This window comes from Fukomys damarensis, unplaced genomic scaffold (genome assembly GCF_012274545.1).
Source record: "Fukomys damarensis isolate Sample0158 unplaced genomic scaffold, DMR_v1.0_HiC HiC_scaffold_27, whole genome shotgun sequence".
Taxonomy (NCBI): domain Eukaryota; kingdom Metazoa; phylum Chordata; class Mammalia; order Rodentia; family Bathyergidae; genus Fukomys; species Fukomys damarensis.
Window position 1 is genome coordinate 32976561 of NW_022900939.1, and position 26786 is coordinate 33003346.

A 26786-nucleotide genomic window follows, 5' to 3' on the forward strand; every position below is an offset into this window, starting at 1 on the left:
TTTTTTTTTTTTTTTTTTTTTTTTTTTTTTTTTTTTTTTTTTTTTTTTTTAGTGGGGATTGAACTCCGGTCCTTGCGCTTGCAAGGCAGGCCGCCGAACCACTGAGCTAAATCCCCAGCCCATATATCTCTGTTCTTAATACATTACGTACTCCTTCTCATTATCTAAGGCTGACCAGCACTCTGTGAATCTCTCCCTCAGTATCCCCCTAATCTGGCCATGGAGAACACAGGTTATGTTATGCCCCACTTAGAATTCACTTGATTCTTTATTACTCTGTACTTTTTAGCTCTTAAGAATTTTTTTTTCTGTTATCCTCCCACACACCCCTCAATCCCTGCTAACAACTATTTGGTTATCTACTTTGGAATCCAACTGCACAGAAGTGAAATCTCTCTACTTTGAATTATTTTATTTAGTTATTTTGCAGCATTTGGGATCGAAATGGAGGCCTCACACATGAAAAACACACACTCTACTGCCAAGCTTCTTCTTTAGGCCCTTGGATCATTCCTTTAAATGCCTGTCCCTCCTGTGGGACAGTAAGTACTTTGAATACCCAGACCACAGTGTGACTAATTTTTGTTTACTTAATGCTCAACACTGTACTTCTATTGGAGAAATTAATCTCTTGTGTCAGACAAAGGGCAGGTCCTGCTCAGGGCTACTAAATGCACTCATCCCAAAAAGTGACAGGAATACTGAACTGGCTATCTGACATTACCTCAAATGTTTTCTCTACCTAGTTTGACAACTGCACTCTATATATCAGTGGATTATCTCTACAGAAACGTGAAAATAATGCACAGTAATCCATTTCCACATAATTTTACCATTCAGTCTTTTTTCTGATGGGAATCTGTTTTTCTTAACTTTAGTCTATAATTTAGAATTATATTCAGGGGCTGGGGATGTAGCTCAGTGGTTCTGCCATCTGCCTCTCAAGAGAAAGGTCCTGAGTTTGATCCTTGGTATAAAAAATTATATTCATATAATTTATATAAAATTATATTCATATATATATTCATATACCTTTCTATTACAGTAACTGATACATTAAATAATTTCTTCTACTTTTTCATTTTCCTGCTTTTCCTGTTCCATAAAAGGAGCTGGTGGTTGGACCCCACTTGTATCAAACAAATATCAATGGCTGCAGATTGACCTTGGAGAGCGAATGGAGATCACTGCTGTGGCAACACAAGGAGGGTATGGGAGCTCTGACTGGGTGACCAGCTATCTGCTGATGTTCAGTGATGGTGGGAAGAACTGGAAGCAATATCGACAAGAGGAAAGCATCTGGGTATGTTTCCTAATAATAATTCTACAAGGGCTGGAGCTTCAGCTCAGTGGCACCGCACCTGCCTTGCAAGTACAAGGTCCTGAGTTTGATCGCCAGTAATGGAAAAAAAATTCTTCAGGTCACTGCAAATCTATTGGAAAAACATAATGTTTCAAATTGATACATAATAATTTCACATATTTATATGGAAAATATGATATTTCAAGACCTGTAGATATGGTATAATAACCAAATCAGGTGAATTGGATATCTTGGATGAGACCCCAAAAGCAATGGAAGCAAAAGTAGGCAAATGAGATTACATCAGACTAAAAGCTTCTACACAAGATAGCAATCAATCAGTAGAGTAATGAAACAACTTACAGAACGAGGAAATATGTACAAAGTATATATCTGATGCGAAACAGAATATTGAGAATTTCTTTGAAAAACATTCCAAGTGAAAGTGAGGTCCCTGTCTGAAGGAAAACATGGAAAGGCCCTCTTGTTTTTATACTCTTTAGTAGTGTGGAAATTTAAGACTAATACAAGTCATATATGATTTATTTTCTCATTTTGCTTAATAAGAAAATTTAGCATTGCTTCTGGATTATTTACACTAGTAGTTTGAATTCACCATTTGATTTTTCTCTGATTTAGTCTTGTATTTTTGAAAAATACACAAATTTTAAAATTCAATAAATGAGTAGTTTCTATATGTATGGCAAGTTCAGGAATACATGCCTTGAACTTGAAGAATCTTGGGTTATTTATCATGTAGCCACACTGAGTAATTCATAGAGTGTTGTTACTGGTAACATCCTCTGGATTTCTTCACAGCAATGACATCACTTCTATTTCTGACTATATGTCAATGCCTGTTTAGAAAAATCGCCTTCGACTTAACATTTACAAAAATGTATCTACTCTGTTTGGGAGTAACTTATATGGGTTCAAAATCTTGATCTTCATTTTTAATAATATTTAAAGTGTTGGGGACAGTTTCCCTAGAAAAGAGATCTTAATAGGTGAATCTGCATATTTTGAATTACGTTTTTGTAATTTGACTCTCTTCCTCCCTCCCAAGAACACATGAATGTTGGAGACCATGAATTTTTTTGTTAGTTAAGCAGCTAAGAGAGAAGCCATAACCAAGGGAGTTCCAGCTTAAGATTTTTTTCTTTTTGCTTACTCTAAAAGGTTTTGTGCCTAGAAGGAAATAGCGTAAGGGATAAGATTCTTATTAATCCAAAGCAATAAAAACGACAAGTGCCAACTCCCATAACCCCATGACCTGTACCAGTGTGTCGAGCATCACTGGGATGAGTGCTTTATTCTCTTAAATCCCTGTCAAATTGTGAGATTCCACTATGTGACATTTTACCTCTGATCCTGGCATCTCTGATATGGGTTGAACTGTGGTTCTCCAAAAAGATATGCTGGAGTTATAACCTCCAGTACTTAGGGATATGACTCGGTTTGGAAATAAGATGTTTACAGGAGTAAGCAAGTTAAAATGACGTAAGTAGAGTTCGCCTTAATCCAGTATGACTAGCATACCCATAAAGAGAATACATGAGATACACGGAGATGAATGACATGAAGACACACACACAGATCACCCTAGGAAGGGGCAAGATTGGGGTGGTGCTTCTAGAAGCAAAGGATTGCTTGAGGCAACCAGAAGCTAGGAGATGGGCTTGGAACAGAACTTTCCCCTAATGCCTGCTCAGGTAGCATGGCCCTGTGGACACATGGACTTTAGACTTCTGACTTGCAGACCTTTAGCTGATTAGTACTGTGTTACAGCAGCTCTTGGAAACTAACACACATCTTTAAAGCTTAACTTTGCCTTATAGATACCAGAATGTTTGCTGAATGAATGGGTGGATGCCATTCTAAGGGCTTAGAAACCCAGTAATGCACGGTTACTTGTTCTGCCTCTGCCTGTATTGGTCATTGAGATCCTGACCTCTTGATTGTTTCCTTGCATGTATCCCCATCATTTCATGCAGGATTCCCTGAATCCACATCAGGAAGATTGTCCTCACGAGGCAGATTGCACCGGAATAGATTGATGTGCATCCAGGGTACATAGTGTCTGTTTCTCTTGAAACAAAGGACTTTTCCTGAACAGCAGGCATGGAAGGAATGCAAATACCTTGTATAATATCGAGGCGAATGCCACCTACCATTCTTAAGGACCTGCTGCACATCAGGCTGCATGCCCTGGGTGCCCATATTTAGCCTATGATGTGCCCACAGTTAGTCTATATATACTTCCCCGCAAAGGTTACAGTTTCCAAAAAGGGGAAGAAACAGAATCTCCCAGTGGTAAAGGAGCCCTTTTCCATCTCATCTTCTAGCTCAATTTTTGTAATAATAAAATAATGAGAAGTTTAATGTGACATTTGCTCTTATGTAATAATCTCAAACACACACACACACACACACACAAACACACACTTTTGGTTCCACCTGAAGAGCAAAATGTAGAAAGAACAGCATCAAAATCTTACTAGGAAGTGGTAGCAATTGGTTGGGAAATGTTTCTTAAGGTGAATTTAGAGTGAAACAGAGCAGCAGCCCAAGCTTTTGAAATTCCTTTGAGGTAGGTTTATACCATCAAGCAGTGCCACATTAAGTAATGGCTGTACAGATGATCTTTATGACACTCCTGGGCCTCCTTCCTCACAAACTGAAGAGCAGCCTGTGGTGCTCTCCACTCCAGGAGTTATTTAAAAGGTACCCTGTGAGTTTCCATTGCAGATTAAAGAGTTCTGGAGATAGTTGGTGGGGACAGTTGCCACTGAACTATGGGCTTAAACATGGTTAAAGAGTTAAACTTTATATAATACATACTTTCCCACAATAAGAATATCTTTAAAAATATATCTAACAAGTCATTTAGTGGGCTTTGCTACTAGTGCATGACTTATTACCCTTCCACTTTTTCTTTCTGATTGTAAGTGGGTCTAAAATCTTCAGAAAGTGCCTGAGTATTTGCAGTCTGATGTTACTGATCCAAGTTCAGCTCATGGGAGGGGAGAGGCTCTCACAGAAAGATGCTACCAGGAGTGTCGCAGAGGATTTGAGTGTTTGCTGTGGCTGAGGAGACAGTTCCATAAGGTCCGGGGGCAAATCTGTGATCTTGAGAGAGAGAGAGGGAAGAAGACCTGAACTTCAATATATGTTTGGTTGGAGGAATGCACTTCCAGGGAATTTCATAGAAATTCAAGTGGCAGGTGTGAATGACGGCTGTGACCTGAGAGAAGGTGCAAGTCAGGTACAATTTCTCCTCCTCCTTGGAGCATAAGCTTCCTGTTCTTCTCCTCATTTTGCATCCTATACTTATGAAACTGTTTATGATGATCTCAAGAATAAAAGGGCTAATCTGGAATCTAATTGATTTATCTCATGGTAAATGATTGTTTTATTATGAAATCTATCCTTTGGTCAAATTTTAAATCAATACTGCCATTTTGTTTTAGCAATAGTGAAAGTCCTAGTGATGTTTTTAAGAAACCCTTTCCCACAGTCCCAAAGGAGACTTTCTGAATTAATGTCTGGTTTAACAGCTGAATTCTCAGATTTCCCTATAGGCTGCTGATTGGCTGTGAGTCCTTTAACTTCTCAAAGCAGGTACTGTGCAGCTGTACAGACTTCTTCAGAAGTAACAGCCCTCACTTTGAATTCAGTGACCTTGATAAATCAAAGCAATTATCTGGCTTAAGCTGTTTTGTTTAAAGCAATGTCGTCTATTCTTTTTTCCAAGATATGGATGAGTGGGGGTTTCCCCATACGGAAACTTTGGCCTTGATCATAAATTATATCCATAGAAAGTATTACCTTTTATACAGTCAGTGAGAGTTCTAATTGATAAATAATGCAATATTCTGGTTTCCTATAAACATATCAGCAGATAGCTATTTTTCTGTTTAGCTAGGCTATTTTTGTATATCTCTGTAGAAATTCCCTGCAATGCATTGTTTTCGGGATCATTGCGAAGACGTTTTCCTTTTTTTTCTTTCATCGTATTGAGTGTTCTATATTAGGTTATATTTGAATGACTTGCTTTTAAACACAGGCTTTTTAAAGATCAAGTTTATTTTCAAACAATAGCTATACGTGTATTCTTAATCATAGCAAATATAAATGCACTTTTTAGGTCTAAATTAAAGGCTGGGCTGGAGATTTAGAGTTACATAGAATTGTCTTGAAAACAAGAATTTGTTATAAACGATGTGAATTTGAGTGATTTAATTTCTCAAAGTTCTAGTTTCTTCATTTAGAAAAGAAGCATAAGTTTTGTGAGGAAAATAAGATAATCCATGTAATAAGTGTAATTGCACTTGGTGTAGCATGATTTCCCATAAGGGCTTTGTCATTATTTTTTTTCTCTGATCTCTGTTGCAGAACTATTATGTTATTGAATACTTTTTATATCAAGTAGTATGGTCTATTACTCTTTTATACAGTGCACTTTCTTAAAAAAACTGAAATAAAATTACCAAATGATCCAGCAGTTCCACTGCTAGATATATATTGAAAGAAAATAAGAATTAGCACGTAGAAGTGATACCTGCATTCCTGTGTTTATTGAAGCCCTATTCATAGTAGCTACCAAGTGGAATCAATCTTAAGGTCATCAATGGATAAATGAATAAAAAAATGTGTTGAATGTACTGGTACATAATGAAATACTGTTCACACTTTAAAAGCAAAAAGGAAATATCATTGTTGCAGCATGGATGAAGCTGGCTTGGCTATTAGCTCTATCCAACGCTTTAACCTTGGTTTCTGTGCTGCTTTTCTCTCGTTGCTGGAACAACATACCTGACACTCAGTGTTAAAAGGGAAGGGGTTTATTTGGCTTACAGTTCATAGAATTGGCAGTCCATAGTTGCCTGACTCCAAGGCAGGGGTGACAAACAGGCCTGGCAGAGCAGAAACAACGTGGTGCACACAAGGCAGCAAAGGTAACAAGGGACTTTCACCAACTCTTTCTGCCTTTTTTATCCAATTCAGACTATGGAGATCAGAGTGCTGCCAAACTAATCACTCACGTGAATTGGTTTAGTGATCACATGCCCTTAACCCCAGAATCACACATTTCAGATTCAACTAACTCTGGAAACGAGAAAATCCCACCTCATCTGCATGAGGCTTTGGGGGACATCTAAACCCAAACCATAACAGTTTCTTTCTAGCATGGCTTTCCTTTGCATTTTAACTGCTGACTCAGTTTCTAAATTTCTCCCCCTAGACTGGTCAGTGAAACTGTAAGTGTTGACCCTCATGCTCATTTCTTCCGTTCTTGCTTTCTTTGTCTTTGGGCATCCCTGCCAAATATTTCTCATCTCTTCACCTCGGAGTTGAGTCCTTTGGCCAACAGTAAAGCTATATTTTTGCCAAGTGGACGCCACTTCAAAAACACTCACTGAAGTATGTCTCCTCTGTCATGTAAATGGCTTCTGAGATGGGTCTTTTCCACAGGCCTTTCTGAATTACCACAAGCTGCAATGGTCTGCCTGATCTTTCCCTGCTAATATTTGAAACAGTTATCTTTCATTCTATCGTGCAATGGTTTTATGCTGCCCTCCTCATTATACCCTTGACACAAATCAGTGGAAAATCTAACATCTATGTACTGCTAATGAAAATGTATGTCATTTAGGCTGTCTATGCTATTTAAAAAATTATCGTTAATTTAAGATTATGAATTCTAAGTGATAGGGACTTTGAACTTTTCTCCACAGAGATAGACTCTTGAATCAACTCCACAAAAGATATTTTCCTAATGTATTCTTTAAAATAGTAAGGATAAGAATAAATGTTAATAATACTATATCCTGAATGAGTTTCTTCTTGGAAAATATGGGGTGCTTTATCTAGTCATGTCACTACATAGATTATATTACAGAAATTTATGTTTTTAGAGGCATGAACATAACTCTGACATATGGTACAAAAGCCTATAAGAAGTACTTACAAAAATAGCAGGACCTGAATCACATGACTTCACTCTCTCCTGTGGTGCTTTTGATGGAGCCCAGGCCCTCACATATGCCAAGCAAGTGTTCAGCCTCTGAGCTATACACCCAGCCTCACATGACTTTTCTTCCATCCGTATTTCTGATTCATCTCTTTGTTCCCTTCTGTACATGCTTTGTGCAAAATCTTTTCTGCATATTAAAAGCATAGTATTAATTTCACAAATTTCTTTGTGCAGTACACATTGTAGCAATGGAAGATCATTCTTTGGAAAATACTCATGTGCCAAGATATACTTTAGAAGTGGCTGTGAACATGAGAAGAGAAGAGGAGCATTAGAAACATCACCACTTAGCTTCAGAATTGTTTCTCTCAGAACAATTCAGAAAGAAATAAGCATTGTTGAGTATTCTAAAAATGAAAGTAGCTTTTTGGGATTTGAACTATTGTCTTATTTCTTATTCCTTAATGTCCTTATTAATCATTCAAATCAAATGGCTTGTCTCTTTTTCAGAGCCTGGAACATTCTAAAGACACACTGTTATTCTTTTTAGAAAGAGAAAAATTACTTGAGCAGCAGAAAGGGATCCCTGGGGAGCTATTGTGCTGCGCTCCAGCAAAAGCTTTAGTAGCTAAACTTCTAACTGTAGGGGAAAATAAATTAAGATTTGGGAAAGGCCTGTATTTATTGTAAGGAGGTGGGCAAAGATTATTGTAAAATATCCTAGGAATTCAATGCAAAATTACTCTGGCAGTATTTTTTCCATCCTTGCTTCCCAAAATAATAAAAGTTAAAATAGTCAAGTTTATATTAAATGTTTTTTTCCATCCTTGAATTAGAACCACTTCCCCAATTAGTTGATTAAGCAACCTGAAATGAAAACCATACTCTGTAAAAAAGCTTGCATGGCAGAGACTCTAGGTCATGATTAAAACACCTCTATGTGGAGAGGAATTAGCCTTATCACATCTTGTTAATTTTTCTATAGACAAACATTTTAAATACACACACACACACACACACACACATAATCCTATGAAGGCTACTATTGATGTCTTTTATTGTAGGATCTTGAGATTGAGAGATTCTTCTCCATTTGAGCTTAATTCTTTAAGCTACGAGACAGAATATTTTAAGAACATTATTTCTGGGAGGAAATTAAGTCTGTGTGCAATGATCAGACGGAGCCAGCTCCAGGTACATCTGAATTCAGGATCAGGAATGTCTTCTCATCCATCCCCAATCTTCTGTGTGGTTGGTTCTTTAGGCATTACCTGGAGCTTCTGGTTGCCAGGGTTCCAGTGGGACCACATTTTAGGCCAGAGTGTTCAGTGCTCCAGAATATTCAGTGCTAGGGTTAGCCAATTTCATTTTCCCTCTCTCCCCTTTTTCTCACCTCCCTTCTCCTTTCCTCCTATACCACTACTTTTTCTCTTTGTGGATCTCCAATCCGTGTTCCTTGGGTTGTGGCACAATAAAGGCAGCTCGACCTGATATCCCCGCTAATGTGCTCGAGAACACACGGAGGACTCAGGGAGCACAGCAACACATGCCCCCTCCTCTGCATGCTGGTGTATCTTAGCGATGGGTTTCTGCAAATTACGGTCCCACTTCTGCTGTCTAGTTCAAGACTGTCTTGAATGCTAGGAATGTCAAGTCAGGTAGGACATGGTTTTGTCATCAGAATTAACAAAGGTCAGGTGAACTAGAGGGCAGAGCAGGAAGGCAGGTGAAGAATGAAGATCCTGGGGTCAGGTCAATATTGGGTTTACCTCTTCCTAGCTGTGTGTATTTGGACTTGTTTCACATCGTCATATCTTTTTATTTAACTATATAGTAGGCATTACTATACTAGATAAATTTGAATGAATGTCATGAGTTTATCACAAACTTTGCCAGTTGAGGAGAGTAGGTGCAAGATTACAGTGTGTTTAGGAGAGTAAATGGCGTGGTAAAAAGCATGAGTACTCAGCAAATGATGAATACTCTGTACAGGAGCTTGAATGCTTGGGCGTGGAGAGTGGGTTAGCAATAGCACCAGGGCACATGCGGGTAAAAAAGATGAAGTGGAATCGATGTAGACATGCACGATTGCAACCTGCCTTAGTCCATTTTATGTTGCTAGAACAGAATACTTGAGAAGGGTCAGTTGTAAAGAAGAGGGGCTTGTTTCAGCTTGTGATTCTGGAGGCTGGAAAGCCCAGGAGCACAGTACTGACTGGCTCTGCTGAATATCTCATGAGGACCCACTTTGCTCAACTCATAGCAAGAGCAGAAGGGCAAGTACGTGTATGGGAAGAGACAAAACACCAGGAAAGCAACTTTACTTTGTAACGACCCACTCTCAAGGTAACTAATCCAGTGACAGCATAAAGATATTAATTCCTCTAAGTGACTGATCCTCTCTGCAAAGCCCCATTTCCCAACACCACCAGAGTAGCAGGCAAATTTAACATGAGCTTTGGAGGCAAACAACCATATTCAACCCTACCCTTGGTGTGGTTGTGGAAACCCTAGAGACTGGATATAGAGAGACTCTTGGAGTGGCTGTTGATCAAAGTCCTGTAGAAGACAGTAGGAAGATGGATCCAAGCTATTGAAGAGACTGCAAAGAGACAAGAGGAAGAATTGATTATATGTGTTTTATGTTAAAAATTTGAAAGGGAGTTTTGGACTATTTCTTATCTGTTTGGTGTTCAAAAGATTCAAGTTTTGTGATAAGAATGATGAGAGAAAAGTAGAATTTCAGTGAGAAATCTGAATGTGCAATAGTAGATATAGAATGGAAAAAGGTTTGGACATGGAAGAGCAAAAAAAACAAAAATCATCTTGTAATAGTACCTTTCTGCATTGGAAATACCTGCCTGAAATCTGAATCTCATGAATGCGGGACCTAAACATTACCTTTCATGGTCTACTTGATAATTTTCCGTGTTGAGTTGAGGGTTGGAACTGCTTTTCTGGTAGCATGAAGAGCTCAGACTGGAAATAGAGAACAAGGCCCCCAGATTTTCTCAGTAACATTCAACCACCTATGTGATAACGCTGAGGAGACATGCGATTGGATTGGTCCAGGGTTCACATCTGTAGGGATGCTGTCATGGGTTAGCTTTGGTACATGAGTGATCATAAGGTTACAAAAGAAAGGAAAGGGGAATAAAGCCATGGCAGTGCAGGTACAGTAATCAGATCGTGAGAGGCTGATTATGAAAGTCATAAAAGTCGGTGTGCTTTAAAAAGTAGTTAGAGTATGGGAGTGAGGTTGAAAACAAATTCTTGCAGGCCCCATCACAAACAGGGTGAGGAAAAACAAGGATGTGGCATCTCCACTGGTGTCAGGGCAGTCAGTGATGACCAAGAGAGAGATTTAGATTTAATCAGCATGTGAGCAAAATAGTTAATTACTTCTAATACTGTGTACTAGGCACGGTTATAAATTTTAGGTGCATGAAATCATTTACTTTTCAGTCAATTTGGGATTAAAAAACACAAGTTCAGACAGGCACAGGAATTCGCTCATGTCACATAGTGATCTGCAGTGGACTGTATTAGAAATCTGTGCTGGCGGAATATTGAGATAACATTAAGACCTTTTTTCTTCTGCATTCCGTTCCTTCCCTTCTCTCATCTCTCCCTGCTTTTTCTCCCTCCTTTCTTCTTCCCCTCTTTCCTTCCCTCCCTCCCTTCCTTCCCTCCCTCTGTTCCTTCCTTTTTCCTCCTTTCCCATGAATGCGGGATGTCGTGTGCACAGAGCTGGAAGGAAGGAGGAAAGCAGTGGAGAGACGTGTTAGGCAGATAGGAGTGTTTCAAGAATATAAAGCGGTAGATTGAGCTGAGGACCAGTGATTGGGATTGGAGGACATGTCACGGAATGATGGGGCCACTGGTGGAGTGCCGGGCTTCAGAGTTCTAGATGGAATTCTGGGATGATACGGTTTGGTTGCCATGCCAACTCAGACATGCTCCATGTTCAGCGTCCTGTAGAGCAGCACAGGTTCCACATTGTTTGATGCCTCTGTGGCTTCTGACTCCCTAGTAAGAAGGAGGGCTAGACCAGCCCTGCTGTTCTCTACAGGTCTGCCATTAGTCAGTGGGGAAGAGTTCAGCATGAGGCGAAATTCATGACCTGCTTCCTGAAGGGATGTGGCTTTGCCAGTGGTGACCTTGGAGTATCTTCTTGCAGGGCCTAAAGGAGGAGTGGAAGATATTTCTCGGCCTCTAAAGTTCCAGTCACAGGGAGCCCATCTCCTTTCCCTATTCATAGTCCTGTTCTCAAAACAAATCTGAACTCATTGACAAGTCTCAAGTACCGTGGGATGAAAATCAGGCATGGGGGGAGAAGAAATGTAAGAGTGCAGGACAGAGGTGGGAGGGCAGGCGTGTCATGGTCCCTACTACTTAGGGTTAGAAAGAACTGGTGTCCGTCCTCCTCACCCTCCAGCCTGGAGTCTGGAGAGCGCCACCAGACTCATTCACTTCTATTTATCTTTGCTCTGACGTTTAAAATTTTCATTTTTATTTCCCCATTTAAATGTGCTTGGGGGTCTAAATTTGCTTTATTTTTGCTTCCTGCTTTTCTTCATTTCAGCTTTATTAATTCTGTGTAGTACTTCTTTTTCATTTGCAACTTTCTTCTCATTTTGGCCAGTTCACTTCGAATGCTGAGGACTAGCTTTCTACTTTCTTAATAGTGATGCAAAATATACAGAGAAGTCCAATTGTCCTTTATGAAAATGACAGCATCTTATCAGTTATTTCACATTCACAAGAAAGAAACCATGTGCTCGGTAAATCTTGAGGAACACTGTTTCCAGGGCCACATAAGCACACATCCAAGTTGGACTTTCGCATGCACATTAATGGACGCAGCTGATGGCTCATAACTTGTATAAGGCATTTCAGAAAGATACTACTATGGAAATTTATGTTTTCATGTTTCCAAATCATTTCTGGATTAACTCTCATCCAAGTAGGACTGAACGGTTATGATAATGAGCATTGTGGGAGACAAACACTCTATTGGGGATAAAAATAACAAGGGAAGGTAGTGGCAGTAGAAACAGAATGACTCCGAGCCCCTGTGAGCACAGGAACAGGAATCAGATCCTCTGCAGACTTGCGGAGGGCTCGGCCTCTCTCCTCCTGGAAGACAGATGGGAAAACACCTTGCTTCTTCAAACTGTGTACATTTAGAATAAAAGCAAAATCCATTTCAGCATTACTCCCCATTCTATATCCTGTTTTTGAACCCAACTTTCCACTTCCAGAATGAGAAAATATTGAACTCTGAGAGAGTTAAGTAGAATTTCAAAATACATTAGTACAATGAAGGTTAAAAAGAGGATGTTATGTGTTAGTTCACATTTTGTTGTGGTTTCTATGGCTTCTCTAGGTGTATCAGCTATACAACTCATAATTGGTGGGTTCGATTCTTTTCACGTTCCTGGGAGAATTTATTAGGGAAAACTAAGCAGAAAATCATTCTCAAGTTTCTTTTTTATTCTTTTGCTACCTACTTTCTACCTTGCTTCATTCTGAAGTAGATTTGAAATGGCAGTCGTTAGACTCTGTCTCAGTGTGTCATGTTCACAGACATGCACATGTCCCTCCTCAGGTAAAGTCCTTGGGAAGGTCACCATGACTACCCTTTTGCAAATGAAGACACAAACTTCCTTTTTTAAAATTAGTTTTGAGTGCACCTTTGATATACATAAGGATCACAGTCATCATAGGGAATATGTACCTGTACATGATAGATTTGGATTCTTTTTTCCCCTTCACAACCCTTCTTCTCCTTATTTATAAAAGCTTTCTTTCCACTTTTTCCTTCTATTCTTTTTTTCCTTTTCCCTTCCTCCCCATCCTCTGTATTGCTCTCTTGCTCCCCTTCCAATTTGAATGTTTTCTTTCTACTTCCCAACATCTGTCATTCATTTTGGTCCCTATTTACCACAAGAGAAACAATGCAATATTTAAACATATGTGTCTGATTTATTTCAGTTTAAAGTATTCTCTCAAGGTGTATCTATTTACCTAGAAATGTCTCATTTATCCTTCCTCATGGCACTCAATTGTATATAAAAAACACATCTTTACCCATTCATCTGTTGATAGGCAACTGGTCTGTTTCTAAGATTTAACTATTAAAAATTATGCTGCTATAAACATGAGTATGCAAATATCACCATGGTATGATGCTTTTAACTCTTTTGGGGAAGATTGCAAGACAGAAATAGCTAGGTCAAATGGAACTTCTAGATTTTTTCCCAGGGATCTCCATACTGATTTGCATATTGATTGAAGCAACTTACACTCCTCCCAGCAGTGGAAAAGTTCCTTTCCCCACAAAGCCTTGCCACCATTTGTTATTGGTTGGTTTCTCGACAATTGCCATTCTTTCTGGAGTGATATGGAATCTCAGTATTGTTTTAATTTGCATTTCTCAAATGTCAGTGATACTGAACATTTTTTCATATATGCATCTGCTGTTTCTACTTTTGTCTGAGAAGCATCTATTCATTTAGATACCCATTTTTTTTAAACCGTGAGAATATATTTATTTTGCAGTGGCTTTTAATTCTTTTGTCATAGTTTCCCCCCATTTTTACATAATCCCTTCTTCTTTCTGCATTTTTTAAATATTAGAGGTGGTTAGAAGTTAAAAGGAAAAACATTTTTTCAATTCTATAAATATCACATTGAACTTCTGGATTAGGAATTTTTTGAATATAAAAAAATGAAGCTGCTGGGGTCACATGTTTGTAGGATATAATTGTATCCCTTTCTGAGTGCTTTATTTTAAGGTGAGAGTCTTTCAATATATAATAGATATTTTTCTATTTAGACCTCAGATGCCCATTTTTTAATTGGGTCTTTAAATTTGGGGGGGGTCTGGATTTTTGAATTCTTTATAAATTCTAGATAGACTAGCCTTTTGAGGAATAGCTGGTAAAGATTTTTTTCTCATTCTGTGGGTTATATCTTCACTGTTGGTAGTTTTTTGTTTTGTTTTGTTTTTGATTCTGAGCTAAGTTCCTGGCCCTTGTTGGTTACTACAGGGGCCAAGAACTGTGCAAAGCTTTTTAATATGATGAGATCCCAGTTGATGATTCTTTGTAATATTTCCTGTGTGATCAGGGTTTTGATCATAAAGCCTTTACCTACATCTATGTTTTCAAGAGTTTTATCTATTCTATTTTCCAGCAGATTTAGTGCTCTGTTTTTTTAATTTAGATCTTTGATGCATTTTGATTTTAGTTTAGTTCATAGTGAGAGATATGCATCTAGGTTTAATCTTCAGTGTATAGAAAGCCAGTTTTCCCAGCACCATTTATTAAAGAGGCTATCATTCTTCTAGTGAACGTGTTTGGTCCATTTGTCAAAGATAAGGTGACTGTGTTTAGAATTGTTTCTACATCTACTATTCCTTTGATACTCTTTTTAGTGGCGGGGGAGTCATGATGTTTTTTATCATAGTGGCATTTTACTATAATTTCAAGTCATGGATTGTGATATTCCCTGCCTTGCCTTTGATGCCCAGAAATGCTTTTGCTATTCTAGGTCTCTTCTGGCTCCAAATGAATTTTAGGATTGTTTTCTCTAGCTCTGTGAGGTATTCTATTGGCATTTGGACTCTGATTGCATTGAATATGGATAACAGTTTTCAAAGCATGCCATTTTCATTATGTTGGTTTTGCCTACACAAGAATCAGGGATACCTTTCCACTTTATGATATCCTCTTCAGTCTCCTTTCTCAGAGTACTATAGTTTTCGATGTAAAGGTCTTTTAATTCTTTCATTAGATTGATCCCTAAATCTTCCATTTTTGTTGATGCTGTCATGAAAGGCATTGTTTCCTGGATTTATCTCTCAGTGAATTTGTTATTTGAGTACAGAAATGCTATTGATTTGGAGTGTTGACTTTATATCCAGCTATGCTACTGAATTTGGTAATTAAGTCTAAAAATCTTTTGGTGGAGTTTTTGGGGTCTTTATGTAAAGTATCACATCATCCACAAATAATGATACTTTAACTTCTTCTTTTCCTACCCTTATTCCTTTTATTTCTTTCTCTTGTCTAGTCATTTTGATGATTTGCTGCATTCTGATTGCCAGTGTCTTATTGAGAATTTTTGCATCCGTACTCATTTAAAAGACTGGCCTGCAGTTTTCTTTTTTGCTTGGGTCCTTTTCTGGTTTTGGTATCAGAGTAATGCTTGTTTCTAGGAATGAGTTTGGGAGTATTGCTTCCTTTTCAATTTCATTAAAGAATTTGGGGAGTAGTGGCATTAAATCTTCTCTAAATTTCTTATATAATTTAGTAGTGAATCTGTGAGGACCAGGGATCTTCTTTGTTGGTAGTTTTTAAATAACATCTTCAACTTCATTGACTGATACTGTTTTATTTAGAATTTTTATATCTTCTTGATTTACCTTTGGTAATTCATATGTATCTAGGAATCTCTTCCATCTTATTAGATACAGGTTTTCAAAGTAGGTATTGATGACCTTCTGGAGTTTTGCAGGATTCATTGTGATTTCAACCTTTTCATTTGTAAGTGCATTGATTTGAGTCTTTTCTTTCCCTTCTTTGATAAGTTTAGCTAAGGTTTTCTCTATTTTATTTAATCTTTCAAAGAACCAACTCTTCAATTCATTGATTCTTTGCATTGTTTTCTTAGTCAGTTGCATTAATTTCTGCTGTGATCTTTATAATATCCTTCCTCACATGTGCTTTGAATTTAATTTGCTCTTTTTTTTTTCTAGTAACTTGAGGTTCAACTTTAGGTTGTTTACTTGAGTTCATTCTGTTTTTCTGATGTGGGAATTCACTGCAGTAAATTTCCTTTATAGGACTGCTTTCATTGCATCCCATAAATTCTAGTATGTTGTATTGGCATTATTGTTTAATTGCAGAAACTGTCTAATTTCTTCTTTAATTTCATCTGTGACCCATTAGCCATTCAGAAGGTTATTTAATTTCCATGTATTCATGCAGTTTTTGTGATTTCTTTTGCCATTGATTTTCAATTTGATCGCACTATGATCTGATAATATGATCTATCTGTAACAGTGGGAAATTGAGATTCCCCATTAAAATTGTTAGTGCCTGTTTGATTTTTCATGTCTGTTAATACTTGTTTTATGTAGTTGGGTACACTAATATTTGGTAAATATATTTATGATTATAGTCTCTTTCTCTTAGATTGTTCCCTTAGCAAGTACACAGTTACCTTCTTTATCTCTCTTCATCAGTCTTCATTTGAAAAAGCACTTTGTCTGCAAATATAATAGCTACCCCTGTTTTTTTTTTCCAGGTTCCTGTCACATGGAGTATTGTTTTCCATCCTTTGACTTTCAGTTTATGAATTTCTTTTTGAATTAAATGTGTTTCTTATATGTAGCATCTTGTTTCTTGATCCATTCTGCCAGTCTGTTTCTTTTGTTGGTGAGTTGCTTTACATAGATGGCTGTAACTGATATGAATTGACTTATTATTGTCATATTATTTTCTTATTGCTGGCTCTTTTTCTTTCCCTATTGTTTAACTGCTTGTCTTGCCTGGTGGATTCATTCTACTGGGACATGTCAAATTGCCGCCTTTGTTGTCTCTTTCTAGAATATCCTCAAGAATTTTTTGGAGTGCAGGTTTGATGGTCATGAATTTCTTCTGGAGTTCTTTATTGTGGAAGTTTCTTATTTTCCCATCAATTTTGAAACATAGTTTTGTGGGGTACATTAATCTAGGTTGGAGGCTGTTTTGTGTTAGGACTTGAAATACTTGATTCTGGGCTCTCCTTCACTTAGTGGTTTGTGTTGAGAAGTCTGCTTTGATTCTGATTTATAAGTGATTTGTTTATTTTCTCTGTCAGCTGCTAATATTCTGTTCTTGTGTTGAATTTCTGAAATCTTGACTATTATTTGCTGTGGTGTAGATTTTTTCTGATCATGACTAATTGCAATTCTATATGCCTTATTTATCTATATGTCAAATTCTTTCTCCATGGTTGGAAAATTTTCTGCTATTGCTTCTGTAAACAGGTTTACTTATGTCATTTGTGCATCTCCTGATTTTTCATTGATTCCAATCAATCTTATGGTTTTCTTCTTTGCATCATCTAGCAGTTGATTTTTATTTGTTCCTTGTTATTTTTAAGGAATCTTTCTTTTGATGATTGCTAACCACAAACCTGTCTTCTAGATATGATGTTCTGTCCTCATAGTGGTTGATTCTGCAGCATATACTTTCAGTAGCATTTTTAATCTCCTGGATATCTGTTTGAATCTGTTTTATGGAATCTATTTCTTTCCTATGTTGAGCATTCATGGTTTCTATCATTTTCCTAAGCTATTCTTCTTTTTTTAAATCTATCTATATGTATTGTAGGTTCACTAACCATGTCCTTTATTATGATCATCTCTATAGTTACTTGAGAAATTATTTCTGATTTTTTTTCCTAGAGCCTCATTGATCTGCTTTCTTACTTCCACTGTTACCATTTCAGAAGTTCAGTTGGGTGGCTTTTGATTTCTTCCACTTCACTGCCTCCTGGGTTTGCCTTTGGTAGGTTGCAGATCTGGGGTTGCTTCTTGCTTCTGTGTCTTCTCATTTGCTCTTTTAAAAATAAATTTGTTTTTGCATTTATGCTTGATTGCTATGCTATGTACTTTTATTACCAGTATTGAGACCACCTTAGGAAATAACTACTTTTCAGAGATACCTTCTAGGTATAGCTGGTTTTTGGCTTCTGAGTCTGTCTCAAGAACCAATAGTTTCCCTGGTGTGAATATTCTGCAACAATGCATAAGATTCTAATAAGATTACTGACATTTAGAAATTTGAAGAAAGGAGCTAAAGGTGTAGGGAAGGTGGGATGCGTAGGGGAAGAACAAAAAGGGAAAAGAAAAAAATGTGAGAGAATGAAAAGATGAAAATAAAGTGTTTGTAGATGGGGAGGGGAGGAGGGGGTGAAGGGAGGGCAGAGGTAAGGGGAAAAAATGAGAATCAAGACTTGCCACGTAGAGGTACATGATCCCAACAATGAATGTAACTGTACTGTATCCCTAAAATGTACCAATAAACTCAATAATAAAAAAAAAGAACCCAACTCTTCAATTTATTAGGAATGAGAAGTTGCTGCCTATTTGACCGAGCACCCAGGTCTTTGGTACTAGACTATGATATTGTTTATAACCCTCAGAAAATCTTGGAATTGGCATACAAGGAAGAACAACTGATCACAACTATGTAAGCTTGGCTAAAGTACTACAGTCACTAATAATAATAGTATCAAGCACAGCTTAGAAAATGACAGTGGTAACTACTAATTTGCCACTTGTAACCATAGGAACAAGATTTATAAGTAAATAACAAATGTAAAACAAACCAGAAAATTATATACAGTAAATATCTCCTCTATAGAGCTATCTATCCTCAGGGGGACATTTTAAAAGAGATAAGAGAAAAAATAGAGATATAGAAGAAGTGAAAAAGATTAGAAGCAAGGCTGAAGGACAAAGGGAGATTACCCAAGCTTGGGAAACTGGTGAAGAAGACAGGAGGAGAAGAAAGAAGGAAAAAAACAGAAACAAGAATAAAACAAAAATGAAAACTAAAAACAGTATTCAGACTCATGAAAATGTAAGAACAAACAAGCAAGAAAAAAGCAAAGAAAGGAAAAAAATATCCACTTTACAGTATGTCTTTGCTGTTACTGGTAGACAAAGGAGGCAGACAGAGCCTAGATATGCAATGGATGATCCCAGCAAACCTGTGGTCAAACTAGGGTTCGGTGGTGGATAGAATCAGCTTGCCTGCACTTTCAGCTCCACTGAAGTTTACAGTACTTCTGGTTCCTGACTGTGAGGCTGGGAACTGAGTTGTTCAGCCCACAACACTTTGCATGTATCTTGCTGGTTTGAACTTGGGTCCTTGGCCGTGGATGTATCCCAAGGCTGCACCTCACCCAGACAATGGAAGGCCTGAGGTAAAGCCCAACTATGGTTGCTCTGAGTCCCAAGTTCTGCTTGCCCCTTCCAAAAATGATGTCTCACCAGTTGCCCTCTCCTGTTGACATTTGCATGGGAGTCACTCACCAGGCACTGCAGCCCACAGTATCCACTGCTCCATTTCTTTGGTGCGTTTCTCCATGGAGGCTTTTGAAGCCACCAGTAGTCACCATGCCTATGTAGGCTTGAGCACCTCTCTCACTCTGTGAACCAGGAGTCAGGGAGAAAGTGCCATTTGTTACTCACCTCTTCTGCATCAAGATCCCTCTCTTCATTTTCCCTGTGAGCGCCAATTCTCTCTTCCTGGGTCCCAGGGATCCACCTCCCTCCTTCTCTTCCCCAAGTTGCTATACTCCAGTGCCTGGACTCCAGATCTTGGAGAGACTCATCTGCATCTTCTCAGAAGTTGAGGTGCAGACTTTCATGGACAACAATTGATTCACATCATAGATGGAGTTGTGGTAAGTCCTGAATACTGATTCTGAGCGAAACGATTTCCTCCATGAAACCCAACGTGTCTCCCTCAGTTTATAAATAAATCATGTGGACAGAAAGATCCTAGCAACTCACTGTTTCTCAGGGTCACATTACCTCTTATCTGAAAGATCCACCTAGAGTGTATAAAGTGGGAGATGTAGAGTGGTCCCAGGGCACTGCCTGGGGTTGGGAGGCAGCCCTGGGTATAGAAAAGCTGGAGGAATCTCACAGCACTGAATCTACTCTTTTGCTGTCCTGACACTACAAGTCTAGTGGGCTTGCTAATAGGGCAAGCTGGGAGGCCAGGAATTTCAGGGAGTATGCTCCCCTGGGCCTTACTAGGTGCCTGTAGCACTGAGAATGTGATGAAGGTCCAGTGAGTGGGAAAGCCTGAGCCCCACTGAGATGCTATTAGAGCATTGATTATTATTCTACATTTAATGAAGTTACAATTATCAAAGTGAAAATGCTATGCTAATTTTAAAATTTGTTGGACTAATTTAGCTTGTGATTTTTAAAGGTTGTACTGTATTTTCTTTATTTATCCACTGATGGACACTTATATTGTTTTCACATCTTGGCTATTGTGAATAATGTTGCAGAGATCATGGACATGCAAATATTTCTTTGTGATCCTGATTTTAGTTTTTTTGGGTATATATCCAGAAGTAGGATTGTTGAGTCATATGGTAGTTATACATTTAATCATTTATTAATTTTTAAAAATTGTCTAATATTTTTATTGGTGCATTTTAGATATAAAATACAGTTACATTCATCATTGGGATCTTGTACCTTTACATGACATATCTTGGTACTTATTTTTCCCCATTCCCCTAGCCTCCCTTTCCCCCTCCACCCTTCCCTATTTACAAAGACTTTTGTTTCCATTTTTTTCCTTTTCTCTTCCCTTTTTACCTTTCCCCTACCCCTCCATTTGCCCAATTCCTTCAGACCTTTTCTTCCTATTACACAATATCAGTTATATATTTCAACTCTTATTTACACTTTTAGTTTATCACACCAGAAAAACTATATGGTATTTATATGTGTGCCCTATTAATTTCACTTAAGAGTATGTCCTCAGTGTGCATCCACTGAGCTATATAAATGCTTCTAGTTTCTTATTCTTTATGGCTGAGTAGTACTCATATATATCTTCTTTATCCAGTCTCCAATGAACAATTGGGTTGTTTCCAAGTTTTAGCTATTACAAACTGTGCCGCATAAACATGGGTGAGCATATATCACTGTGGTGTGATTCTTTTAATTCTTTTGGAAAAATATCCAGCAGGGGAATAGCTGGGTCAAATGGGACTTCTAATCCTAGTTCTTTGAGGTATCTTCGTACTGATTTCCACAGTGGTTACACAAGTCTACACTCCCACCAACAATGAAGAAGGGTTCCTATCTCTCCATACCCCAGCCAACATTTGTTATAGACTGATTTCTTGATAGCAGCCATTCTTTCTGGGGTGAGATGGAATCTGTGTTGTTTTCATCTGCATCTCTCAAATGACCAGTGATGTTGAACATTTTTTCATATATTTATTTGCCTCTTTTACTTCTTTGTCTGAGAAATGCCTGTTCATTTAGATGCCCATTTTTGAATCAGGTCTTTATATTTGTGGAGGATGATTGTTTTGAGTTCTTTATATATTCTAGATAGTAGACCTTTGCCTGAAAAACAGCCGGTAAAGTTTTTTTCCCACATTGTAGGTTGTCTCTTAGCTCTGTTGGTGGTTTCTCTTGCAGTGCAGAAGCTTTTTAAAAAGATGAGATCCAGTTGTTGATTTTTTGTGCTAGTTCCCGTGCTACTGAGGATTTGTTTATAAAGTCTTTTCCTATGCCAGTGTCTTCAAGAGTTCTACCTAGCTTATCTTCCAACAAGTTCAGTATTTCTTTTTAATATTTAGATCTTTAATCCACTTGGCTTTTAGTTTAGTGCATGGTGAAAGATAGGGGTCTAATTTTGATCTGTGGCAGGTTGAAATCCAGTTTTTCCAATTATGTCTAATCTTTTGAGGACCACCATACCAATGTCCATAGCAATTTCACCATTTTTAATCCCTATGAACAACACACAAGTATTCCCATTCTTCCACATCCTTACCAGTACTTGTGGTCTTCTCAGGTATCAAGTCTCAGTTATTGAATGTGAACAAGTTCTAGAGCTCTGCTGTACAACACTGCTCACAGGTAGCAGTATTGTGTATTGCTCTTAAAAACTAGGAGATGGCTTTTGTTAAGTGTTCTTATCACAATAAAAAAAAGTCTACCATAAAATATGCATAAGAATGTTTCAATGAATATAAAAGTCAAAATCTGCAAAAAAGATAAAGGAGCCAGTAGGAGGATGATACTAGGTTAGCTATATTTGAAGTGAGCATTTAATGTTGAAAAATAGTCAATATTTTTTCACTGTATTCATTTGAACTCATTACACAAGTGGCCAGAAAATTTACAGGAAAAATAGGCTCATCCAACAGTATAGGGAAGAGTGATTGTATACATCCAGGAGTCTGACTTCTAATAGGCTCAATTTGTAAAGTATGCAACAGTTTATATGTCAGAAGCGTAATTATAAGTTGGTGAAATGTCCTTTTTATCACACCATGGTGCATTTTTATTGCTTTTAACTTGCTCGATTGTTTATTGCTTAAAAATTTTCCCTGAATGTACTAGGAAGAAAGAGTTATCCATTGTAAGCAATAACACTATCTTAGAGACCCTCCACTTATAAACTACTTCTTCCGACATAATCTTGGTAGTTTTTTTCCCCCCACAGGACCAGCTCAAGGCAAAATAATGCAGTGGGAAAAATCAATCTCTTGTTTACTGTGACATTTACCTATTCACTTCTCTGCAATGTTTTCCCTTCTCGATCTGAGTGAGTTGTCTTTAGGGCCGGGACAAACTCACCAAAACCCATCTTGTTCACTGGCTGTTTGCTCATCCAGTGTCATCTGGTTTCATAAATATTTTGAGCAAATTTATGAGCAAGAAACTAGTAAGAATTCTATGAAAGGCTGCTTAAAACTTTAATAAGAGACTCTATGAGCTTTAAGAGTTTAGCTCCCACAAGAAATGAGATACAGAGGGACTATTTTGAGAGGTGTCTATTTTGCTATCCTTCAAAAAGCCCCCAAAATGACGCAAAGAGAAAGTTGATTATGTTTCTTTTTACAGGCCTGGGAACAAATTGTAGAATATGCTAGGCTAAAACAAACATTTTTATTTTATTTTATTTTTCCTTTATAAAAATACAGTAAAAATACATTTTAGTTATAAAATTTGTATTATTCAGCTTTCCATAAAATATAGCAAAATAGCTCCACCATATTAAAGTAAAGCATTTTCTTCTAACAGCTCTATCCCATATTTACGAGGACACTCACTGCATCACTGTGTATGAGTCAAAACTAAGAGTTGTGTAGTTCTAGAATTTTATTGATATGGGATAGGAAAACCATGTTAGATGCATACCCTGCAAAACCATGCAGCTCTTAAAAACTTGTGAGCCCCAAATACATGAAAAGGAGTGATTACCAGATATATATCATTTAAATGAAAAAGAATTGAGGAACGGGGGAAAATACAATTCCATTGTTGTTAAAACAGCCAGATAAGACACAAAAATAAATTATATGTAACCACAATGTTAAAGATATCCAGTACACTCATAATCTGCTTTTTTTCCAAGGGAATAGGGACAGCAGATTGGCACAAGATGACTAAATCACTTTGAATTTTATTGAGACACACATGAATAATGGGTTTCATCCATGGTCCTAACCTATCCATGAATACGCAGCCCAGGAGTCATTAACACTCTGCCACCTGACCCTTTAAGTTATAGAAGCCATGCAAAATGAAACTGTGGAGACTCTCCCTCAAAAATTATTAACGATTTCAGGGTGTGAAAGCAGAGAACAGAGAGCAAAGCCAAGTGAGGAAGGGGCCCTTCTGAGCAAGTGCAGCCAGGAAGAAAAATCTGGCAAAGAAGAGAGATAAACAAAGCAAAATCTTGAAGAAAATGAAGGGGCTATATCAGATTATTTCTGAGATATCTTCAGTGATTTTATTTCAAACTAATTAGAAGTGTGCTCAAAGGTTGTGTAGATCTGGGCGAGAATCCAACTCTGTCATGAAGACAGTTGGGCTTTGAACAGACCATCCTACAGGGGAACAGTTGACCTGAAAACTGAGCCACAAAAAGGATTCAGCCTTGAGAAACCTGAGCTTGTTGGGTCAACTGTAAAATGTTAAAGTATAGAAACTGCCCTATTACATTACTGAGGTAGGAGGAGCTGGCAGAAGACAGGGGAGAGAGAAGAGGTTATAAGTCCCATTTGATTCTAAATCTCAGAATTTTGAATTTTACATGTTTATTTAAACATCCTAAAATGCATTCCACATTTGTAATTACAACCATCTTCAAGAATTCTAAGGTATAGGTAATAAATATTTAGAGAGAAGCTCTTAGTAATCATGTCATAATACATGTTTCTTTCATCACTTAAAATTCTTATTAAGGTAGAAATTGTATTTCAGGTGTGAACTCTGATGATTGAAATTATATAAGCAGAATTTTGCATAGCAAAACCTAACTTGAATATAGCCTTATACATAATTCATGAGATGTGTGTTTCTTATTTTTCCTTATGTTAAATATGAATAGTAAGTGTGTTACCAAAGTGATTGTAATTAGTGCTGCTTTTGTGTGGTTAAATAAAATGTTTCTGGGGTCATTAGGACTAAAGATAGATGGAATTAGATGCTCTTAGTTCTTAGAGAGATGGGTGAAAGCATGGCCAAATCTGGTCTGCTCCTAGTGGGAAGAGAGAGGCTCTGAGATGACTCCCTGTGAGGAGAAGGGACAGAAACATGACTGGACTTCAGACCACTTTCAGGTGGAAGGAGGCATTAAAGGATTTATACTTTTCTCATGACCTTCTGGCCTAAAATTTCTTTAGTACATTGTGAAAGATGGAGCTAAATCCCACAGCTAGAGGGAACGTTGCTCCTCCTAACCTTGTCCTTCCCATTCTGCTCCCACCTGGGGAGTCCTTCCAGAAAATCCAAAGACCACTGCTGAGGTGTACTTCAGGGACTCCCCTGAAAAGGATTCTCCTCAGCATCCCTCTTGTGGGGAAGAATAGAGAGCCTGGTCTGAGAGGCCTGAATGAAAGGAAGAGGCCTCACTCACACCATCTGGAATTCTAAGCAAGCACTCATTTGGTTTAATTAGTGAGCCCATCTGGGAGATGAAGGTGGGAGATCCTGGCTTCCATTTATAAGGCTTAGTTCAATCAAGTATGACTTGGTAATTCACAAGGTACTAGGTGTAGGAGATTTAGCACACGACATCCAAGAAGACACTGGCGAGACGCTGGTGACATCCATAAGCACATCAGCAACTATGCAAGTAACATAATACTTGAATGTTATAAGTGCTACTAACAACAGCAATAATAAAGACAGCAATGATGTAGAGAAGATCGAATGAGAGGTGGAAAGGGAAAGTAGTCTTAACCCCTGAAGAGAGAGGGTCAAAATGAAGAAGTGCTATTCGATCTGACAACCAAATGGTAGAAAGAGCCAGCCAGAGAAGACCCGGGAGAAAAATGTCAGGAGGTGAGGGAGAAAAGGAGAATGCCCAGGAAATAGAACAGCTGGAGGACTTTGAGGGAAAGAAACATCCTCATTGTAACTGGAGATCAGTGAACAAGTGGGAAGGCTGTGGGAGATGGAACTAAAGATGGAGTGAGTGGTGAGACCAGTGGGGGTCTTGTAGACCGAGGATGATGGAGGCCAGGGACTGAAGAAAACATGCTCCGTTTGCCAGAGTGATGTAGGTCATCACTGCAACATCAGTGTCAGAAGTATGGGGAAGAAAGATGGTAAAAGGTGTCAAGTTCGTGTTCATAGAAAAAGCCAAAGAACTGGCTTTATACTTCTCTTTCATAGAGAGAGATGCTGAAAGCATTCAAGAGTAGAGGAAAGAAAGCTTGGAAGTTCCACATGGCTCTCTGTAAAGTGTAAAGTGAAAAGTGATAGGATTGCTTTGAATACCGTGGATGGATGAATGACTGGATAGATAGATAGAGAGATAATAGAAAATAGAGACGATAGAAAATAGAGATTACAGATGGACAGACATAATCAAAAGACAGAATAAAAATATATGCCAGCAATTTATGATTGTTTCTAACAGATCTCTAGATATAATTAACTTGCAACATTTTCTGATATGTGACAGAAAGTCAGTCAATACATAGAGGGATGGTTAATTGATTATGTCAACTTGAGTAAGAGAAGTTCAACTAAATTAGCTCAGCAGTTCCACACACTAGGGAAAGACCCACCCTAGGGTAGCTTGTTGCTTGTATGGTACAAAGGGGAAATGAAAAAGGCCAGATCTACTTGTTTCTTCAGAAGAGCTCCAGTCTTTGCATTCACCTTGGACGTCATCTCCTGGCTCCCAGCACAGACTCTTCAGCTTCCGGTGCAAACTCTTCAGCCTTTCATCACAAACCCACTGACCTCCTGATATGGACTCTGCAGGGAGCTCCAGACCTTTAACTGAATCTTTTGGTCTCCAGTGTGCAAACAGATCCTTTGTTCTGTTTCACATCTGACTCTGCAAGAGGCCAGTGTAAGCCAATATAGTAAATTCTTATATATTTGTACATCTCATGTTATATCTGTTTCTATAGTAAACATGGACTGATATATGTAGTATCACATAATTGAGACAGCTGTTATACCTATTTACTAGGTACCTCCTTAAAATATTATTTCTACCGTGTATCATTGAATGTTGTTATTTTCCTACTTGCCTGCTTATCTATTTTTAAAATCTGTTCAACATTAGAAGCATCATTATTTAGTGGTAATATTTGAACCCTCTTTGCTGGGAAATGGGAATATGGGATGTTAGTATTGTGGCCCTGAGTTGATATTGACAGCCTGAACAAATTTATAATCCTGCTGGGACATCAGTGTGTTCACCCTTCACA

The 26786-nt window shown here is 38.0% G+C and overlaps 1 protein-coding gene across 3 annotated transcripts in view; it reads left to right on the top strand.

The window, feature by feature from the left end:
• Nucleotides 1-26786, top strand: part of LOC104853110 (contactin-associated protein-like 3) — a 239552-nt gene that overhangs the window by 125470 nt on the left and 87296 nt on the right. For all 3 annotated transcript variants that reach the window (XM_019205537.2, XM_010610958.2, XM_010610959.2), the window contains exon 3: nucleotides 1110-1303. In XM_019205537.2, coding sequence (XP_019061082.1) covers nucleotides 1178-1303 — 126 coding nt within the window. In that variant the 5' untranslated portion in view covers nucleotides 1110-1177. The remainder of the gene's footprint in view (nucleotides 1-1109; nucleotides 1304-26786) is intronic.